The sequence below is a fragment of the Oncorhynchus gorbuscha genome, linkage group LG09 (genome assembly GCF_021184085.1).
Source record: "Oncorhynchus gorbuscha isolate QuinsamMale2020 ecotype Even-year linkage group LG09, OgorEven_v1.0, whole genome shotgun sequence".
In the NCBI taxonomy this organism is placed as follows: Eukaryota; Metazoa; Chordata; class Actinopteri; order Salmoniformes; family Salmonidae; genus Oncorhynchus; species Oncorhynchus gorbuscha.
In genome coordinates, this window is record NC_060181.1 from 11,566,733 (window position 1) to 11,585,111 (window position 18,379).

The 18,379-nt window shown below is 43.5% G+C and overlaps 1 protein-coding gene across 2 annotated transcripts in view; it reads right to left on the reverse strand.

Moving 5' to 3' along the window:
- The window catches only part of LOC124043166 (F-box/LRR-repeat protein 2-like), a 32,686-nt gene that overhangs the window by 6,115 nt on the left and 8,192 nt on the right, over window positions 1-18,379 (reverse strand). For both annotated transcript variants that reach the window (XM_046361425.1, XM_046361424.1), the window contains exons 2-8: window positions 8,779-8,840; window positions 5,793-5,847; window positions 3,712-3,786; window positions 3,442-3,536; window positions 1,630-1,794; window positions 434-560; window positions 172-246 (exon numbers count right to left, since the gene is read on the reverse strand). In XM_046361425.1, the coding sequence (XP_046217381.1) occupies window positions 172-246; window positions 434-560; window positions 1,630-1,794; window positions 3,442-3,536; window positions 3,712-3,786; window positions 5,793-5,847; window positions 8,779-8,840 (654 nt within the window). The remainder of the gene's footprint in view (window positions 1-171; window positions 247-433; window positions 561-1,629; window positions 1,795-3,441; window positions 3,537-3,711; window positions 3,787-5,792; window positions 5,848-8,778; window positions 8,841-18,379) is intronic.

Below are 18,379 nucleotides of genomic sequence, written 5' to 3' on the forward strand. Positions count from 1 at the left end.
ACACACACATTTTCTGTCTTTCAATCCCTACTCCTACACACACACACACACACACACACACACACACACACACACACACACACACACACACACACACACACACACACACACACACACACACACACACACACACACACACACACACACACACAGCCTCCATCTCTGTCTTACTGAGCAGGTCTGCATGTTGATAGTGGTTAGTTCAGGACAGTGTTTCTGAAGCGGTTTCAGTGCTCCATCCTCCAACTGTAGAGAACACAACACAGAGAAACCAATCACTACTGGCAATCAATACAATTATGTTCACGTGTGTGTGTGTGTGTGTGTGTGTGTGTGTGTGTGTGTGTGTGTGTGTGTGTGTGTGTGTGTGTGTGTGTGTGTGTGTGTGTGTGTGTGTGTGTGTGTGTGTGTGTGTGTGTGTGTGTGTGTGTACCTGTGTGCAGCCACGTAGGAACAGGGCTTGTAGGTTGTTACAGCCCCTGGTCAGAGCCTCGATGCCATCTCTGGTGATCTGGTCACACCACGACAGGTTTAATGTCTCCAACATACTACAGCCATCACTAAGCAGAGAGACACAGTTTTCTTACTAAGTATTACACTGTTTCTGTTTCCTCCAGAATGTACCTGGTAATGATACAGTAACCATGGGGGGGGTCTGTTGTACCCGGTAATGATATGGTAACCACGGGGGATCTGTTGTACCCGGTAATGATACAGTAACCACAGGGGATCTGTTGTACCCGGTAATGATACAGTAACCACAGGGGATCTGTTGTACCCGGTAATGATACAGTAACCACAGGGGAAGGGGTCTGTTGTACCCGGTAATGATACAGTAACCACGGGGGATCTGTTGTACCCGGTAATGATACAGTAACCACGGGGGATCTGTTGTACCCCGGTAATGATACAGTAACCACAGGGGATCTGTTGTACCCGGTAATGATACAGTAACCACGGGGGATCTGTTGTACCCGGTAATGATACAGTAACCACGGGGGATCTGTTGTACCCGGTAATGATACAGTAACCACGGGGGAAGGGGTCTGTTGTACCCGGTAATGATACGGTAACCACGGGGGAAGGGGTCTGTTGTACCCGGTAATGATACAGTAACCACGAGGGGGGGGGTGTCTGTTGTACCCGGTAATGATACAGTAACCGGTGATGATATGGTAACCACGGAGGATCTGTTGTACCTGTAATGATATGGTAACCATGGAGGATCTGTTGTACCTGTAATGATACAGTAACCACAGGGGATCTGTTGTACCGGTAATGATACAGTAACCACGGAGGATCTGTTGTACCCGGTAATGATACAGTAACCACGGGGGGGGGGGGGGGATCTGTTGTACCCGCTAATGATACAGTAACCACGGGGGAAGGGGTCTGTTGTACCGGTAATGATACAGTAACCACGGGGGATCTGTTGTACCGGTAATGAATTGTGTTTGTTGTACTGAATCCTAAAGAAACAAACATGTAATTTATTACTATGTAACTACCATTTTACCCTTCTAGTAAATACCTTGTCATTTCTGGATCCTAAAATAAAACTGCAACCCCTGAGCCTTGGCCAGAAGTAGTGCACTACATAGGGAATACAGTGCTGTTTGGAACACTCACCTGAGAGCTTTGAGGGAGTGGTTGGTAACAGACACACAGGAGGTGAGGTCCAGCTGTTTGAGTTTGCAGCAGAACTTGGAGAGGCTGAGACAGGTGCTGTCTGTGATCTTAGTGCAGCCGTTCAGGTTCAACACCTCAATGCTACGGCAGTTCAGGGAAAACGTCCTGCCAGATGACAGAGACAAATACCAAAGTCACGGAGAGGTAACTGAATCACGAGGGAAGTGCATCTTTCGCTTTCAAGACGATTGGATGCTTATCTAGAAACATGGGCTCCGATACGATACAGGAACGATACGTTTTAGATTGAAACGATTCAGTCGGGTTTGAATGGGGGAAGGAATCAATGCTATACAATGTACAATTATTATTTTTTGCATAAACACATACATTTTCCATTCTATACTCAAATCTGCTGCTAATGGAACTCATGAACTCGGCCTCCTGAGCTGGATCTGTCTGAGCTGACGTGTGTGTGTGTGTGTGTGTGTGTGGATCTGTCTGAGCTGACGTGTGTGTGTGTGTGTGTGTGTGTGTGTGCGTGCGTGCGTGCGTGCTCAATGCACACATTGCACAATTTCTCTAGAGACAAATCAGATCCAGCCTGAACTGTGAGATGTTGTGGAAGTTGTAGTTTCCAACAGGCCAATATTATACATAGTTTAGCGCATAAAACTTGGTAATTAACTACAATGACCATAATCCATTGCGCATCTACTTGTGCGGTCTGTGTTTCTCTTTCACGCCTGCTACTGAAGAGAGAAGAATGCGTGACCCTGATATAATATAATAATAATAATAATATATGCCATTTAGCAGACGCTTTTATCCAAAGCGACTTACAGTCATGTGTGCATACATTCTACGTATGGGTGGTCCCGGGAATCGAACCCGCTACCCTGGCGTTACAAGCGCCATGCTCTACCAACTGAGCTACAGAAGGACCAAATGATATAGAGAGCAGCTAGCTGTTGCTTAGCAAGGCATCTGAAAATACATACTATCATCAGTGGACTTTTATTCGTTGTTTTATTTTGTGTTAAACGTGACAAAGAAATTAACTATGTCCTGAACACAACGTGTTATGTTTTGGGGCAAATCCAACACAACGCATCACGGACTACCACTCTTCATATATTCAAGCATGGTGGTGGCTGCATCATGCTATGGGTATGCTGGTCATCAGCAACCACTAGGGAGTTTTTTTAGGATAAAACAGAATAGAGTTAAGAATAGGAAAACCTGGTTCAGACTTTCCAACAGACACTGGGAGACAAATTCACCTTAACCTAAAACACAAGGCCAAAATATACACTGGCGTTGCTTACCAAGAGGACATTGAATGTTCCTTAGTGGCCTTGAAAATCTATGGCAAGACTTAAATGGCTGTCTAGCAATGATCAGTTAGGTTAGGACATCTACTTTGTGCACGACACAAGTCATTTTTCCAACAATTGTTTACAGACAGGTTATTTAACTTATAATTCACTTAAACATTTGAAATCGGGGACCGCTGCCCATCTGTGAATCGTTACACCCCTATGAGCCCATCGGTGAATCGTTACACCCCTATGAGCCCATCGTTGTATCGTTACACCCCTATGAGCCCATCGGTGAATCGCTACACCCCTATGAGCCCATCGGTGAATCGCTACACCCCTATGAGCCCATCGGTGAATCGCTACACCCCTATGAGCCCATCGGTGAATCGTTACACCCCTATGAGCCCATCGGTGAATCGCTAGACCCCTATAAAATCACAGTGAATTGATTATACTAAGAGTGAGAGAGGCCCTATAGAGAAGGACTCACCTCATGGATGCGTCTCCCACACTGATACATCCCCTCAAACTCAGCTGCCTCAGGAAGCCTCCACATCGCTTAGAGATGTTCTCCACTACTCTACCCTGAAGAGAGAGACAGAGAGGCAAAGAGAGAAAGAGATCATTTTTAACCAGTCTAATGGTACAATTCAACTTACAAAAAACATGACAAGAGAGATCAAGAGAATGACAGAGAGCCTGGTGTGACCTATGAATGTGTATATATGAAGGATCAACTCCCCTCACCCTGACCTCTCACCTCTATGTCTGTCTGGAAGTTGAACAGGTCAATCTTCTGCCAGTTACTACCATCCAAGGCCAGGACATTCCACGCCTGAGAAGAGAGAAAGAAAGACAGAGAGAGAGTGATGGAAAGAGGAAGAGGAAGAGCGAGTGATGGGTGTGGTCAGTCATACACCAGGGCTGTGCTTAGGAGGCTGAAAAGATTTGGCATGGGCCATCAGATCCTCAAAAAGTTCTACAGCTGCACCATTGAGAGCATCTGGACTGGCTGTATCACCACTTGGCACAGGCATCTGCTTGGTATCTGATTGCCAGGCACTACAGGGAATGGTGCGTACAAGCCCAGTACATCACAGGGGGCCGAGCTCCCTGCCATCCAGGACTTCTATACCAAGCAGTGTCAGAGGAAGGCCTTAAAAATAGTTGAAGACTCAAGCCACCCAAGTTACAGACTGTTCTATCTGTTCCTGCACAGCAAGCGGTACCAATGCACCAAGGGGTACCAATGCACCAAGGGGTACCAATGCACCAAGGGGTACCAATGCACCAAGGGGTACCAATGCACCAAGCGGTACCAATGCACCAAGCCTGGAACCAACAGAAGCCTGAACAGCGTCTACCCCCACGCCATAATACTACTAACTAGTTAAACCCCACATCATAATACTACTAACTAGTGAACCCCCAAGCCATAATACTACTAACTAGTTCACCAAATAGCTACCTGTACTATATGAATTGAACTCTTTTGACTCATCACATACACTGCTGTTACTGTCTTATCTATCCTTTACTCCTACCTACAGTACACTGCTGTTACTGTCTTATCTATCCTTTACCCCTACCTACAGTATACTGCTGCTAATGTCTAGTATCTATCCTTTACCCCTATCTACAGTATACTGCTGTTACTGTCTTATCTATCCTTTACCCCTACCTACAGTATACTGCTGCTACTGTCTATTATCTATCCTTTACCCCTACCTACAGTATACTGTCGTTATGTCTATTACCTATCCTTTACCCCTACCTACAGTATACTGCTGTTACTGTCTATTATCTATCCTTTACCCCTACCTACAGTATACTGCTGTTACTGTCTATTACCTATCCTTTACCCCTACCTACAGTATACTGCTGTTACTGTCTATTACCTATCCTTAACCCCTACCTACATTATACTGCTGTTACTGTCTATTATCTATCCTTTACCCCTACCTACAGTATACTGCTGTTACTGTCTATTATCTATCCTTTACCCCTACCTACAGTATACTGCTGTTACTGTCTATTATCTATCCTTTACCCCTACCTACAGTATACTGCTGTTACTGTCTATTACCTATCCTTTACCCCTACCTACAGTATACTGCTGTTACTGTCATATCTATCCTGTACCCCTACCTACAGTATACTGCTGTTACTGTCTATTATCTATCCTTTACCCCTACCTACAGTACACTGCTGTTACTGTCTTATCTATCCTTTACCCCTACCTACAGTATACTGCTGTTACTGTCTTATCTATCCTTTACCCCTACCTACAGTATACTGCTGTTACTGTCTATTATCTATCCTTTACCCCTACCTACAGTATACTGCTGTTACTGTCTATTATCTATCCTTTACCCCTACCTACAGTATACTGCTGTTACTGTCATATCTATCCTGTACCCCTACCTACAGTATACTGCTGTTACTGTCATATCTATCCTGTTGTCTAGTCACTTTACCCCTACCTACAGTATACTGCGGTTACTGTCTATTATCTATCCTGTTGTCTAGTCACTTTACCCCTTCCTATATGTACATATCTACCTCAATTACCTCGTACCCCTGCACATTGACTCGATTCTGGTACCTCGTGTATTTTGCCTAGTTATCATTACTCATTGTGTATTTATTCCCTGAATTATATATTTTTTCTCTATTTTTCTCTCTGTGTTGTTGGAAAGGGCTGTGAGTAAGCATTTAGTTTACAAAGCATGTGACAAATAAGATTTGATTTCAGTAGGGAAAGTTGAGCACAATGTGGAACCTTGACAACTGACTAAAATCACATCGAGTAGTTATGATACCTGTAGGGGTGGGCCTTACCTTGGACACCTGGGCACACCTGCACAATGTGATCACATCCAGGTTGGAGAAGATTCTGCAGAGAGAGAAAGAGCATTCGTATAGTTTTACAAAGAGACTGGCCAGTCAATTTAGCAAAAGGCCAATTGAGTTAGCATGTAGCTATTAGCCAACAGGGGTAAGCCAATGGGTCAGCTCACACAGACAGTTCCTCCTGTTCCTATCAGACTGTAGTTATAACCCCCCCCCCCCACACACACACACACACACCCCACCCACACACACATAACCTCCCACAGTCAGGAAACTAGCACTTCCCATTAGTCCCTCGTGGACAGAGACAAATGCTGTGTGTGTGTGTGTGTGTGTGTGTGTGTGTGTGTGTGTGTGTGTGTGTGTGTGTGTGTGTGTGTGTGTGTGTGTGTGTGTGTGTGTGTGTGTGTGTGTGTGTGGTCAGATGGGGCAAAGTAACAGAGCACATGTCATGTACACACACCTCATTGATCAGTGGAGCAGCTGACCAATCAGACGAGAGTTGATCGATCGTCTCTGACGACTGGCTGATGAGCGTGGCAGAGGCCATTGTACACTTTAATCATGCATACTTGGTTCCATCACACACACAGCCTCCATCTCTGTCTTACTGAGCAGGTCTGCATGTTGATAGTGGTTAGTTCAGGACAGTGTTTCTGAAGCGGTTTCAGTGCTCCATCCTCCATGCATACTTGGTTCCATCACACACACACACACACACACACACACACACACACACACACACACACACACACACACACACACACACACACACACACACACACACACACACACACACACACACACACTCCTGTCTGTGTGCTCTAGACAACACCTTCAGAAAACATTCCTACCCCTAGACATAGTCCACATGTTGTTGTATCACAGCCTGAATTAAAACATGTATTAAAGAGACACACGATATCCCATAATAACAAAGTAAAAATCTGGTTTAGAAAATTGTGCAAATGTATTGAAAATGGAATACAGAAATGTAAACGAGATAAGTATTCACACCCTCCGGGAGCGATTACAGCTGTGAGTGTTCCTGTTGAGTGAATACATTGAATCCTTTATTCCCTCCATACTGGTCCACACAGCTAAACAACAACAACAACAACAACTGCTGCTCCCCGGGCACTGATGACGTCGATTACAGCCTCCCGGACCTTTCTGGTTCAGAGGGTGTTTGGGGTTAAATGAGGAACACACATTTCAGTTGAATGCATTCAGTTGTACAACTGACTAGTTAATCCCCCTTTCCCTTCCCTTTTAAAACAGTTAAGAGTGTAATGGCTGTGATAGGAGGAAAGTGAAGATGGATCAACAACATTTTAGTTACTATCCTAAATGACAGTGAAAAGGAATCCTGTACAGAACGACAATATTCCAAAAACACATGTCCTGTTTGCAACAAGACACTAAAGTTAAACTGACAAAAAATGTGGCAAATAGATTAACTTTTTTTGTCCTGAATACAAAGTGTTATGTTTGGGGAAACAATCAACAGAGTACCGCTTTTCATATTGTAAATGACCCTCTCATCTGTACCCCACACATTCAGATAATTGTAGTGGTCCTTCAGATTAGACCAGGGAGGTTCAAACACAGATTAGACCAGGGAGGTTCAAACACAGATTAGACCAGGGAGGTTCAAACACAGATTAGACCAAGGAGCTTCAAACACACCTCCCTGGTCTAATCTGTGTTTGAACCTCCCTGGTCTAATCTGTGTTTGAACCTCCCTGGTCTAATCTGTGTTTGAACCTCCCTGGTCTAATCTGTGATTGAACCTCCCTGGTCTTAATCTGTGTTTGAACCTCCCTGGTCTAATCTGTGTTTGAAGCTCCCTGGTCTAATCTGTGTTTGAAGCTCCCTGGTCTAATCTGTGTTTGAAGCTCCCTGGTCTAATCTGTGTTTGAAGCTCCCTGGTCTAATCTGTGTTTGAAGCTCCCTGGTCTAATCTGTGTTTGAACCTCCCTGGTCTAATCTGTGTTTGCACCTCCCTGGTCTTAATCTGTGTTTGAACCTCCCTGGTCTAATCTGTGTTTGAAGCTCCCTGGTCTAATCTGTGTTTGAAGCTCCCTGGTCTAATCTGTGTTTGAAGCTCCCTGGTCTAATCTGTGTTTGAAGCTCCCTGGTCTAATCTGTGTTTGAAGCTCCCTGGTCTAATCTGTGTTTGAAGCTCCCTGGTCTAATCTGTGTTTGAAGCTCCCTGGTCTAATCTGTGTTTGAAATTCACTGTTCGACTGAGGGACCTTAGAGATAATTGTATGTGTTGGGTAAAGAGATGAGGTGGTCATTCAAAAGTCCTGTTAAACACTATTCCACGTAACTTATAAAGCACATTTCAATTCTAATTTATTTTGGAAAACCATAACAAAAAGGTGTTGAACACTTATTGACTCAAGACATTTCAGCTTTTAATGAATTGATTTGTAAAAAACATTGTACAAACAAAATTCCACTTGGACATTATGGGGTATTGTGTGTAGGTCAGTGACACATCATCTCTATTTAATCCACACAACAACATGTGGACTGAATCTTGGGGTGTGAACACTTTCTGAAGGCTCGGTGTGTGTTGTTTGTGCTATAAATAGCTTCTGTGGGAAATTCCAGCTGTGTGAACTTCAGACAGACAGAACCCACCTATATACACCATTATACCAGTGTGTGTGTGTGTGTGTTAGACAGTGATTTCATATTAGTAGGGTTACATACAGCCTCTGAAGGACGTTATGATGTTCTGTAGGTCGCATAGCGAGTAGACATTGCAAAGGTGACACACACACACGCACGCACACACACACGCACGCACGCACGCACGCACGCACGCACGCACACACACACACAACTAACCACTCAAGGTCAACAGTCTGCTAAGTGAGGCCAGTCGTGTCCTTTTTTAATAAGTTACCCTCACACTTTAAGCCCTGGGGCGAGCACTCAGGTGTGTGTGTGTGTAACTAACCTGAGCAGCAGCTCCTTGGGAAGCTTCTTGTTAATGGGAGCTTCATCACTGTTGGAAAACACCTAGAGAGAGGATCAACATCCACATCAGAGCCACTGTCACCTTGGTAACAAGCACCCAATAGAACTCACAGACACAGGCCTGCACACACACACACAGGCCTGCACACACACACACACACATGCGCACCCACACAGGGACTGAGAGATATAGAGAGTCCGCTGAGACACCAAACATTGATTTAGGAATGTTAAGAGTTACAGCTACATAAACAGCCCCTAGCAACACAATAGAACACCGTTACCGAGAGAGAATGGGAACGAGAGAGGAAGGAAAGCTAACGAGAGGGAGTAGCCTAATTTACTGGTGAAGACTCAGAAGAGAGGAACATTACAGATTTTATTGGGATCCCCATTACATTAGCCGACTGCAATGGTGACAGCAAGTCTTCCTGGGGTCCACCACATAATGAAAAAGAAATTACAGACAAAAATACTTTACAATTTACATCATTTTAAAAACATTAACAGACATTACAACTAGGTCAGATAGGGGGAGAGGCGTTGTGAGGTGTTGAATTTTTAATCGTTTTTTTTTTTTAAAGCAAATTTAGCTGTTTGATTAATTTGAGAAGGAAGGGATTTTCATGTGATCATGGCTTTGTATAATAATGTAATGCCTTGAATTCGTTCTGGATTTGGGGACAGTCTGTTGTTCCCACATGCTTCAAGAGGGCCACCATTGTTCCTGTTCCCAAGAAAGCTAAGGTAACTGAGCTAAACGACTACCGCCCCCGTAGCACTCACTTCCGTCATCATGAAGTGCTTTGAGAGACTAGTCAAGGACCATATCACCTCCACCCTACCTGACACCCTAGACCCACTCCAATTTGCTTACCGCCCCAATAGGTCCACAGACGATGCAATCTCAACCACACTGCACACTGCCCTAACCCATCTGGACAAGAGGAATACCTGTGAGAATGCTGTTCATCGACTACAGCTCAGCATTTAACACCATAGTGCCCTCCAAGCTCATCATCAAGCTCGAGACCCTGGGCCTCGACCCCGCCCTGTGCAACTGGGTACTGGACTTCCTGACGGGCCGCCCCCAGGTGGTGAGGGTAGGCAACAACATCTCCACCCCGCTGATCCTCAACACTGGGGCCCCACAAGGGTGTGTTCTGAGCCCTCTCCTGTACTCCCTGTTCACCCACGACTGCGTGGCCATGCACGCCTTCAACTCAATCATCAAGTTTGTGGACGACACAAGTGGTAGGCTTGATTACCAACAACGACGAGACGGCCTACAGGGAGGATGTGAGGGCCCTCTGAGTGTGGTGTCAGGAAAATAACCTCACACTCAACGTCAACAAAACTAAGGAGATGATTGTGGACTTCAGGAAACAGCAGAGTGAACACCCCCCTATCCACATCGATGGAACAGTAGTGGAGAGGGTAGTAAGTTTTAAGTTCCTCGGCGTACACATCACAAACAAACTGAATTGGTCCACTCACACTGACAGCGTCGTGAAGAAGGCGCAACAGCGCCTCTTCAACCTCAGGAGGCTGAAGAAATTTGGCTTGTCACCAAAAGCACTCACAAACTTCTACAGATGCACAATCGAGAACATCCTGTCGGGCTGTATCACCACCTGGTACGGCAACTGCTCCGCCCACAACCGTAAGGCTCTCCAGAGGGTAGTGAGGTCTGCACAACGCATCACCGGGGGCAAACTACCTGCCCCCCAGGACACCTACACCACCCGATGTCACAGGAAGGCCATAAAGATCATCAAGGACAACAACCACCCGAGCCACTGCCCGTTCACCCCGCTATCATCCAGAAGGCGAGGTCAGTACAGGTGCATCAAAGCAGGGACCGAGAGACTGAAAAACAGCTTCTGGCCATCAGCTCAAGGCCATCAGACTGTTAAAAAGCCACCACTAACATTGAGTGGCTGCTGCCAACACACTGACTCAACTCCAGCCACTTTAATAATGGGAATTGATGGGAAATTATGTAAAATATATCACTATCCACTTTAAACAATGCTACCTAATATAATGTTTACATACCCTACATTATTCATCTCATATGTATACGTATATACTGCACTCTATCATCTACTGCATCCTTATGTAATACATGTATCACTAGCCACTTTAGCTATGCCACTTTGTTTACATACTCATCTCATATGTATATACTGCACTCAATACCATCTACTGTATCTTGCCTATGCCGCTCTGTACCATCACTCATTCATATATCTTTTTGTACATGTTCTTTATCCCCTTACACTTGCGTCTATAAGGTAGTAGTTTTGGAATTGTTAGCTTGATTACTTGTTGGTTATTACTGCATTGTCGGAACTAGAAGCACAAGCATTTCGCTACACTCGCATTAACATCTGCTAACCATGTGTATGTGACAAATAAAATTTGATTTGATGTTTGATTTGATTTGACCAACAGTGTTTCAATGGGATCAGGTTCTGTAGTCAGATGAGACCAGCAGTGTTTCAATGGGATCAGGTTCTGTAGTCAGATGAGAATTTGATTTGACTGTGAAGAGACCCCTGGTGGCATGTCTGGTGGGTTATGTATTAGAGGTCGACCGATTAATCGGAATGGCCGATTAATTAGGGCCGATTTCAAGTTTTCATAACAATCGGAAATCGGTATTTTTGGGCGCCGATTTGCCCCCCCCCAAAAAAATGTTTTTTTATACCTTTATTTAACTAGGCAAGTCAGTTAGAACACATTCTTATTTTCAATGACTGCCTAGGAACGGTGGGTTAACTGCCTCGTTCAGGCAGTTAAGCATTGCGCTGTGTATCAAGCATTGCACTGTTTATGACTTCAAGCCTATCAACTCCTGGGATGAGGCTGGTGGCTAGCTAGTTAGCGCGCGTTTCAAACTTCACTCGCTCTGAGCCTTGGGGTGGTTTTTCCCCTTGCACTGCATGGGTAACGCTGCTTCGATGATGGCTGTTGTTGTTGTTGTATTGCTGGTTCGAGCCCAGGTAGGAGCGAGGAGAGGGACTGAAGCTATACTGTTACACTGGCAAAACTAAAGTAAGCCTATAAGAACATCCAATCGTCAAAGGTTAATGAAATACAAATGGTATAGAGGGAAATAGTCCTATAATTCCTATAATAATGACAACCTAAAACGTCTTACCTGGGAATATTGAAGACTAATGTTAAAAGGAACCACTAACTTTCATACAGTGCCTTGCGAAAGTATTCGGCCCCCTTGAACTTTGCAACCTTTTACCACATTTCAGGCTTTAAACATAAAGATATAAAACTGTATTTTTTTTGTGAAGAATCAACAACAAGTGGGACACAATCATGAAGTGGAATGACATTTATTGGATATTTAAAACTTTTTTAATAAATCAGAAACTGAAAGATTGAGCGTGCAAAATTATTCAGCCCCCTTAAATTAATACTTTGTAGCGCCACCTTTTGCTGCGATTACAGTTGTAAGTCGCTTGGGGTATGTCTCTATCAGTTTTGCACATCGAGAGACTGAAATGTTTTCCCATTCCTCCTTGCAAAACAGCTCGAGCTCAGTGAGGTTGGATGGAGAGCATTTGAACAGCAGTTTTCAGTTCTTTCCACAGATTCTCGATTGGATTCAGGTCTGGACTTTGACTTGGCCATTCTAACACCTGGATATGTTTATTTTTGAACCATTCCATTGTAGATTTTGCTTTATGTTTTGGATCATTGTCTTGTTGGAAGACAAATCTCCGTCCCAGTCTCAGGGCTTTTGCAGACTCCATCAGGTTTTCTTCCAGAATGGTCCTGTATTTGGCTCCATCCATCTTCCCATCAATTTTAACCATCTTCCCTGTCTCTGCTGAAGAAAAGCAGGCCCAAACCATGATGCTGCCACCACCATGTTTGACAGTGGGGATGGTAGGTTCAGGGTGACCAAACATAACGTTTTGCATTGTTGCAAAAAGTTCAATTTTGGTTTCATCTGACCAGAGCACCTTCTTCCACATGTTTGGTGTGTCTCCCAGGTGGCTTGTGGAAAACTTTAAATGACACTTTTTATGGATATCTTTAAGAAATGGCTTTCTTCTTGCCACTCTTCCATAAAGGCCAGATTTGTGCAATATACGACTGATTGTTGTCCTATGGACAGAGTCTCCCACCTCAGCTGTAGATCTCTGCAGTTCATCCAGAGTGATCATGGGCCTCTTGGCTGCATCTCTGATCAGTCTTCTCCTTGTATGAGCTGAAAGTTTAGAGGGACGGCCAGGTCTTGGTAGATTTGCAGTGGTCTAATACTCCGGCTTTAAACTTCTTCACAACAGTATCTCGGACCTGCCTGGTGTGTTCCTTGTTCTTCATGATGCTCTCTGCTCTTTTAACGGACCTCTGAGACTATCACAGTGCAGGTGCATTTATACGGAGACTTGATTACACACAGGTGGATTGTATTTATCATCATTAGTAATTTAGGTCAACATTGGATCATTCAGAGATCCTCACTGAACTTCTGGAGAGAGTTTGCTGCACTGAAAGTAAAGGGGCTGAATAATTTTGCACGCCCAATTTTTCAGTTTTTGATTTGTTAAAAAAGATTGAAATATCCAATAAATGTCGTTCCACTTCATGATTGTGTCCCACTTGTTGTTGATTCTTCACAAAAAAATAGTTTTATATCTTTATGTTTGAAGCCTGAAATGTGGCAAAAGGTCGCATAGTTCAAGGGGGCCGAATACTTTCGCAAGGCACTGTATGTTCTCATGTTCTGAGCAAGGAACTGAAACGTTAGCTTTCTTACTTAGCACACATGTGACCCGGTCCGTTTCTTCACTCAATGGATCCCGGAGGTCCTAGGCATAACCAACTTCACCAAGCCGCTGGAAATCGAACGTGCCCACAGAACATCAGCGCCGAAACCCCGGCCAGATGAGCCCCCACGAGCCGTCCTGATCAGGTTCCTCCGTTTCCAGAACAAGGAGAAGATACTGCAACTCGCAAGAGCCAAAGGGGACATCGCCATCGATGGGAAGAGGATCAGCCTTTTCCCGGATATGAACGCGGACCTCGCCAGACGCCACAAGCAGTTCAGACCTGCCGCCAAAGCAATGAAGGAGAAGAACATCACCGGCTACCTCATCCACCCTGCGCGGATGAAGGTTCAGTACAAAGACCGAAGCAATCTCTTCAACACACCGGGAGAAGTACACACTTTTCTCAAAGAACTGAGCAACATCTGAGTCTGAGCCAGGACGGTCTCTCTGGGGGATAAAATGCAGTTTGTTTGTTTTCTCTTATCCGGATTGAACTGCTGGTATCTCCCGGTCACTTTAATTGATTTGTACATTTTCAACTAACCGTATCTTCCCGGGGTGAGTTCTATTACATTTACAGGAGAGTATATTTTGGTTTAGTCCATATCTACTGGGCGAAGCAATAAGTGGGTTTAGGCCCACTGCTTTCCCCCTCATTTATGTTAATCTTTCGTAAAGAGACTCAAGCAGCCCTTACCGTGGACAGTAAATATTCAGCCATAAATATCTATTCACAACGTTTATTTTTCAATTTAGAGATCGCAGGTTTTAGTTTACTCCAAGGTTCAGCTAGTAAGAGCAAGATGGAAAGCGAGCAGCAACGTATCTCTACAAGTGTATTCATGTTTGATTGTTGGTTTTTTTTGTTTTCGTCTGACAATCGGGGTGGGTGGGATTTTTAGTATTTTTTTATTCATTTTTTCTATGTTTATTGTTTCCTTCCTAAAGAGACACACAGGTCACTTTTGTGCTCAAACCAAAGTTGAAACATTTCCTAATGATCTGCATATGATAGATTTTTATTCAGTTACATATTTGAAACCCATCCTATGCTTAATCCACTAAAATAGGGCACATTCAACGTAAAAGGTCTTAACAGCCCGATTAAAAGGAAAAGAGTCTATACATACCTTAAGAAATTAAAGGCTGACATTGTGTTTTTACAAGAAACACATCTTACAGCCAGTGAACACAAGAAATTGAAGAGGGAATGGGTAGGACAAGTTTTTGCATCCTCTTTTAACTCCAAAGCAAGAGGAACTGCAATTTTGATAAGTAGACACATCCCCTTCTGCGTCAACAACACCATCTCTGATCCCTCTGGCAGGTTTGTTTTGGTGCAGGGGCATATGTTTTCAGAGTCTTGGACCCTATTGAATATTTATGCTCCTAACTTCAATGACCATATGTTTATTCAGAATGTCTTCCTTCAGGTTGCTCAAGCACCACCAGGATGGCTACTGGTTGGAGGAGATTTTAATTTTTGCTTAGATACAGTTCTTGATAGGTCTTCTGATAAACCCTCACTTCTTACCAAAGCCGGCAAGCTCACCATGTCATTCATGAAAGATCTCAATTTACTAGACATCTGGAGACAGTTGCACCCACAGGATAGGGACTACTCTTTTTATTCACACCCACACAAGACACACACACGCATAGATAAGTTTTTACTTTCGACACAACTGTTTCATAGAGAGTTAGATGTCGAGTATCTCCCCAGATTGCTTAGTGACCATTCTCCTCTGGTATTATCAATCTCCATTCCTACCAAGGTAAATGGAGCATATAGATGGAGACTAAATTCTACACTCTTAAAGCAACCTGAATTTTGTGCATTCATCAAAGAGCAGATCAATATTAGATCAATATTTTTACTTTGACAAACAAACCCTCTGCTCCTGACAGCTTCATTCTTTGGGACACATTGAAGGCCTATCTGAGGGGACAGATTATTTCCTATACTAAAGGGCTGAAGAAAAAACACGGTGCGGAACTGAGTGCCCTTGAATCTGAAATCTCGGAGCTAGAGAAAACCTACCAAAGAGACCCGACTAAAGATCTATACAGGCTTTTGGTAAATAAAAAACTTAAATATAATATTCTGAACACATATCAAGCTGAGAGGGCCATCACTAAATCAAAACAGCGTTAATATGAGCTTGGAGAGAAAGCTCAAAGTATTGGCATGGCAACTAAAAGCAGAGGAAAGTAAGAGGACAATTAATGCCATAGAAACTCTCACTAAAGAGATACCTTTCGACCCTACTGAAATTAATAATACTTTTAAGAAATACTATGAAGACCTCTACACTTCCCAATCAAGCGATGATCTATCAGAGATAGACTCCTTTCTCTCCTCTCTCAACCTCCCATGCCTGTCAGGGGAAGACAGCGAGCGCCTGAGTGAACACTTCTCAATCCCTGAATTGTTGGAGGCCATTAAATCCTTACCTTCTAATAAATCTCCTGGGGAGGATGGCTTCCCTCCAGAGTTCTATAAAGAATTTAGGGAGCTGTTGGTCCCCTACCTTATGGAGGTACTTAAAAAAGCCAGAGAAGACAACTGCTTTCCAGAGTCCTTCTCTCAAGCAGTGATTACTGTAATCCACAAGAAAGGGAAAAACCCGCTAAAGTGCACCTCCTATAGACCAATCTCTCTCCTTAACACAGATTGTAAATTGGTCACCAAGATGCTATCTAAGAGACTGGAGTCATGTCTTCCCCTGTTGGTCAACCCAGATCAGACTGGCTTCATAATTAATAGATTGTCCTCCAATAATCTCAGAAGGTTCTTTGATATAATTCAATTTACTAACAAAAACAAAATACCTGGTGTCGCAGTCTCTCCTCGACGCTGAAAAGGCCTTTGATAGGGTTGAATGGCCATACCTCTTTCGCGTCTTGGAAAAGTTCGGTTTAGGTACCGTGTTTGTAAATTTGATAAAATCCCTCTACAAATCTCCCAAAGCTAGGATTGCTACCAATGGGATTACTTCCTCCTCTTTCCCCCTCTATAGGGGGAACAGACAAGGTTGCCCAATTAGCCCCCACCTCTTTGCCCTCGCCATCAAACCGTTGGCTGAGGCTATTAGAACGTGCCCTGACATACATGGCTTTGAGGTGGGCCCCCATACCCATAAATTATCACTCTTTGCGGACGACCTTATCTTATTCCTAACAAACCCAGAACACTCCTTCTCTCACTTGCAGATCCTACTACAGTGTTATAGTTTTTCTCTGGATATAAGGTCAATCTTGATAAAAGCGAAATCTTACCGTTGTCTGTCTTTGACCATCATACCATCAAGCACACGTTTCCTTTTAGATGGTCTCCTATGGGCTTCACATATTTGAGCATAATGGTGGATGGTAATCTGAACAACCTCTATAAACTCAATTTGGCCAGTTTGTTGCAAAAGGTGGAGGCTGACCTTTGTAAATGGATGGACTTAACTCTCACTCTACTGGGTAGAATCAATGTAATTAAAATGAATGTCCTGCCCAGGTTTCTATATCTGTTTCAATCTCTCCCTATCCCTGTTCCCGCAGCATTTTTTTCCTCTCTCGACAAGCTGACCAGACGGTTTATCTGGCACGGCAAAACCCCTAGGGTTGGCCTGGATAAACTGACCCTTGATTACAGTCAAGGGGGCTTAAACCTCCCCAATTTTAGAATGTACTACTGGGCTGCACAGTCTAGGTTTCTGGCTCAGAGGTTTGACAATGGTTCCTCTCCCTCATGGTTGAACATTGAAAAGCTTGAGGTAAATGATGATACTGGGGCAGATTTGTTTTACAAATGGGACAGAAAATCTATAAAAACCATCACAGACAACCCTTTAATCATACATTCTGTCCTGGCATGGTGCAAACTGCATGAGCTGTTCGGACGAGGGGGATTCCTTTCCCCTAAAACCCCTTTATGGAACAATAGATTGATCCCTATGTTTTTCCAGAATAGTACATTTAGACCATGGTCTGATAAGGGGATCACTCTTCTGGAACATTGTTACGAGGAGGGAGTTCTTATGTCTTTTGATCAGCTGAAACAGAAATACCACTTTCCTAACAGGGACTTCTTTAGCTACCTACAACTACGAATCTTTATTAGGGTGACTCTCAAGGGACAATGGAACCTACCTAAGATGTCACCTATTGAACAACTCTGTCACGCAGACCAACCACTGTTCAAGACCATTTCCCGTGTTTACAATGCTCTTATGTCAGGACTAACACTGCCTTTTAGACCCGGAGGTCTGTCTACTGGGTAACTTTACTAACACCAATCTTAGGCAAAGCCATACTATAAAGCTAACAGAAATATTGCTAGCGATTGCCAAGAAATGTATTGCCTTGAAATGGAAATTGGATTCCTCCCTGCCAGTTGCAATGTGGCTTTCGGAAGTTAATAGTTGTATCCCTTTTGGAGAAAATCACTTACTGCTTGAGGAATAAGTTAAAGACATTTTACAGAATTTGGCAACCTTTTATTGACTATATGGAGAATCTCCCCCACATCTCTTTGATTGAATCTATATATAATCCTCACATAATGTTTCACACGTAATGTATATTATGTAGTCTACGGCAGGTGATCCAATGTCTCGTAATTTTTTAAAAATATATATATTTTTTTTTATTATTGTATGTTTGTTTATATAACTAGAATTATAATTTAGTTTTGTTACGTTCGTCTGTTACTGTCACTTTGTCCTATCGTTGTCTAATATCTTTTCACTTTTGTTTTGAATGTTCTTAATTGGAAAATGCAAAAAT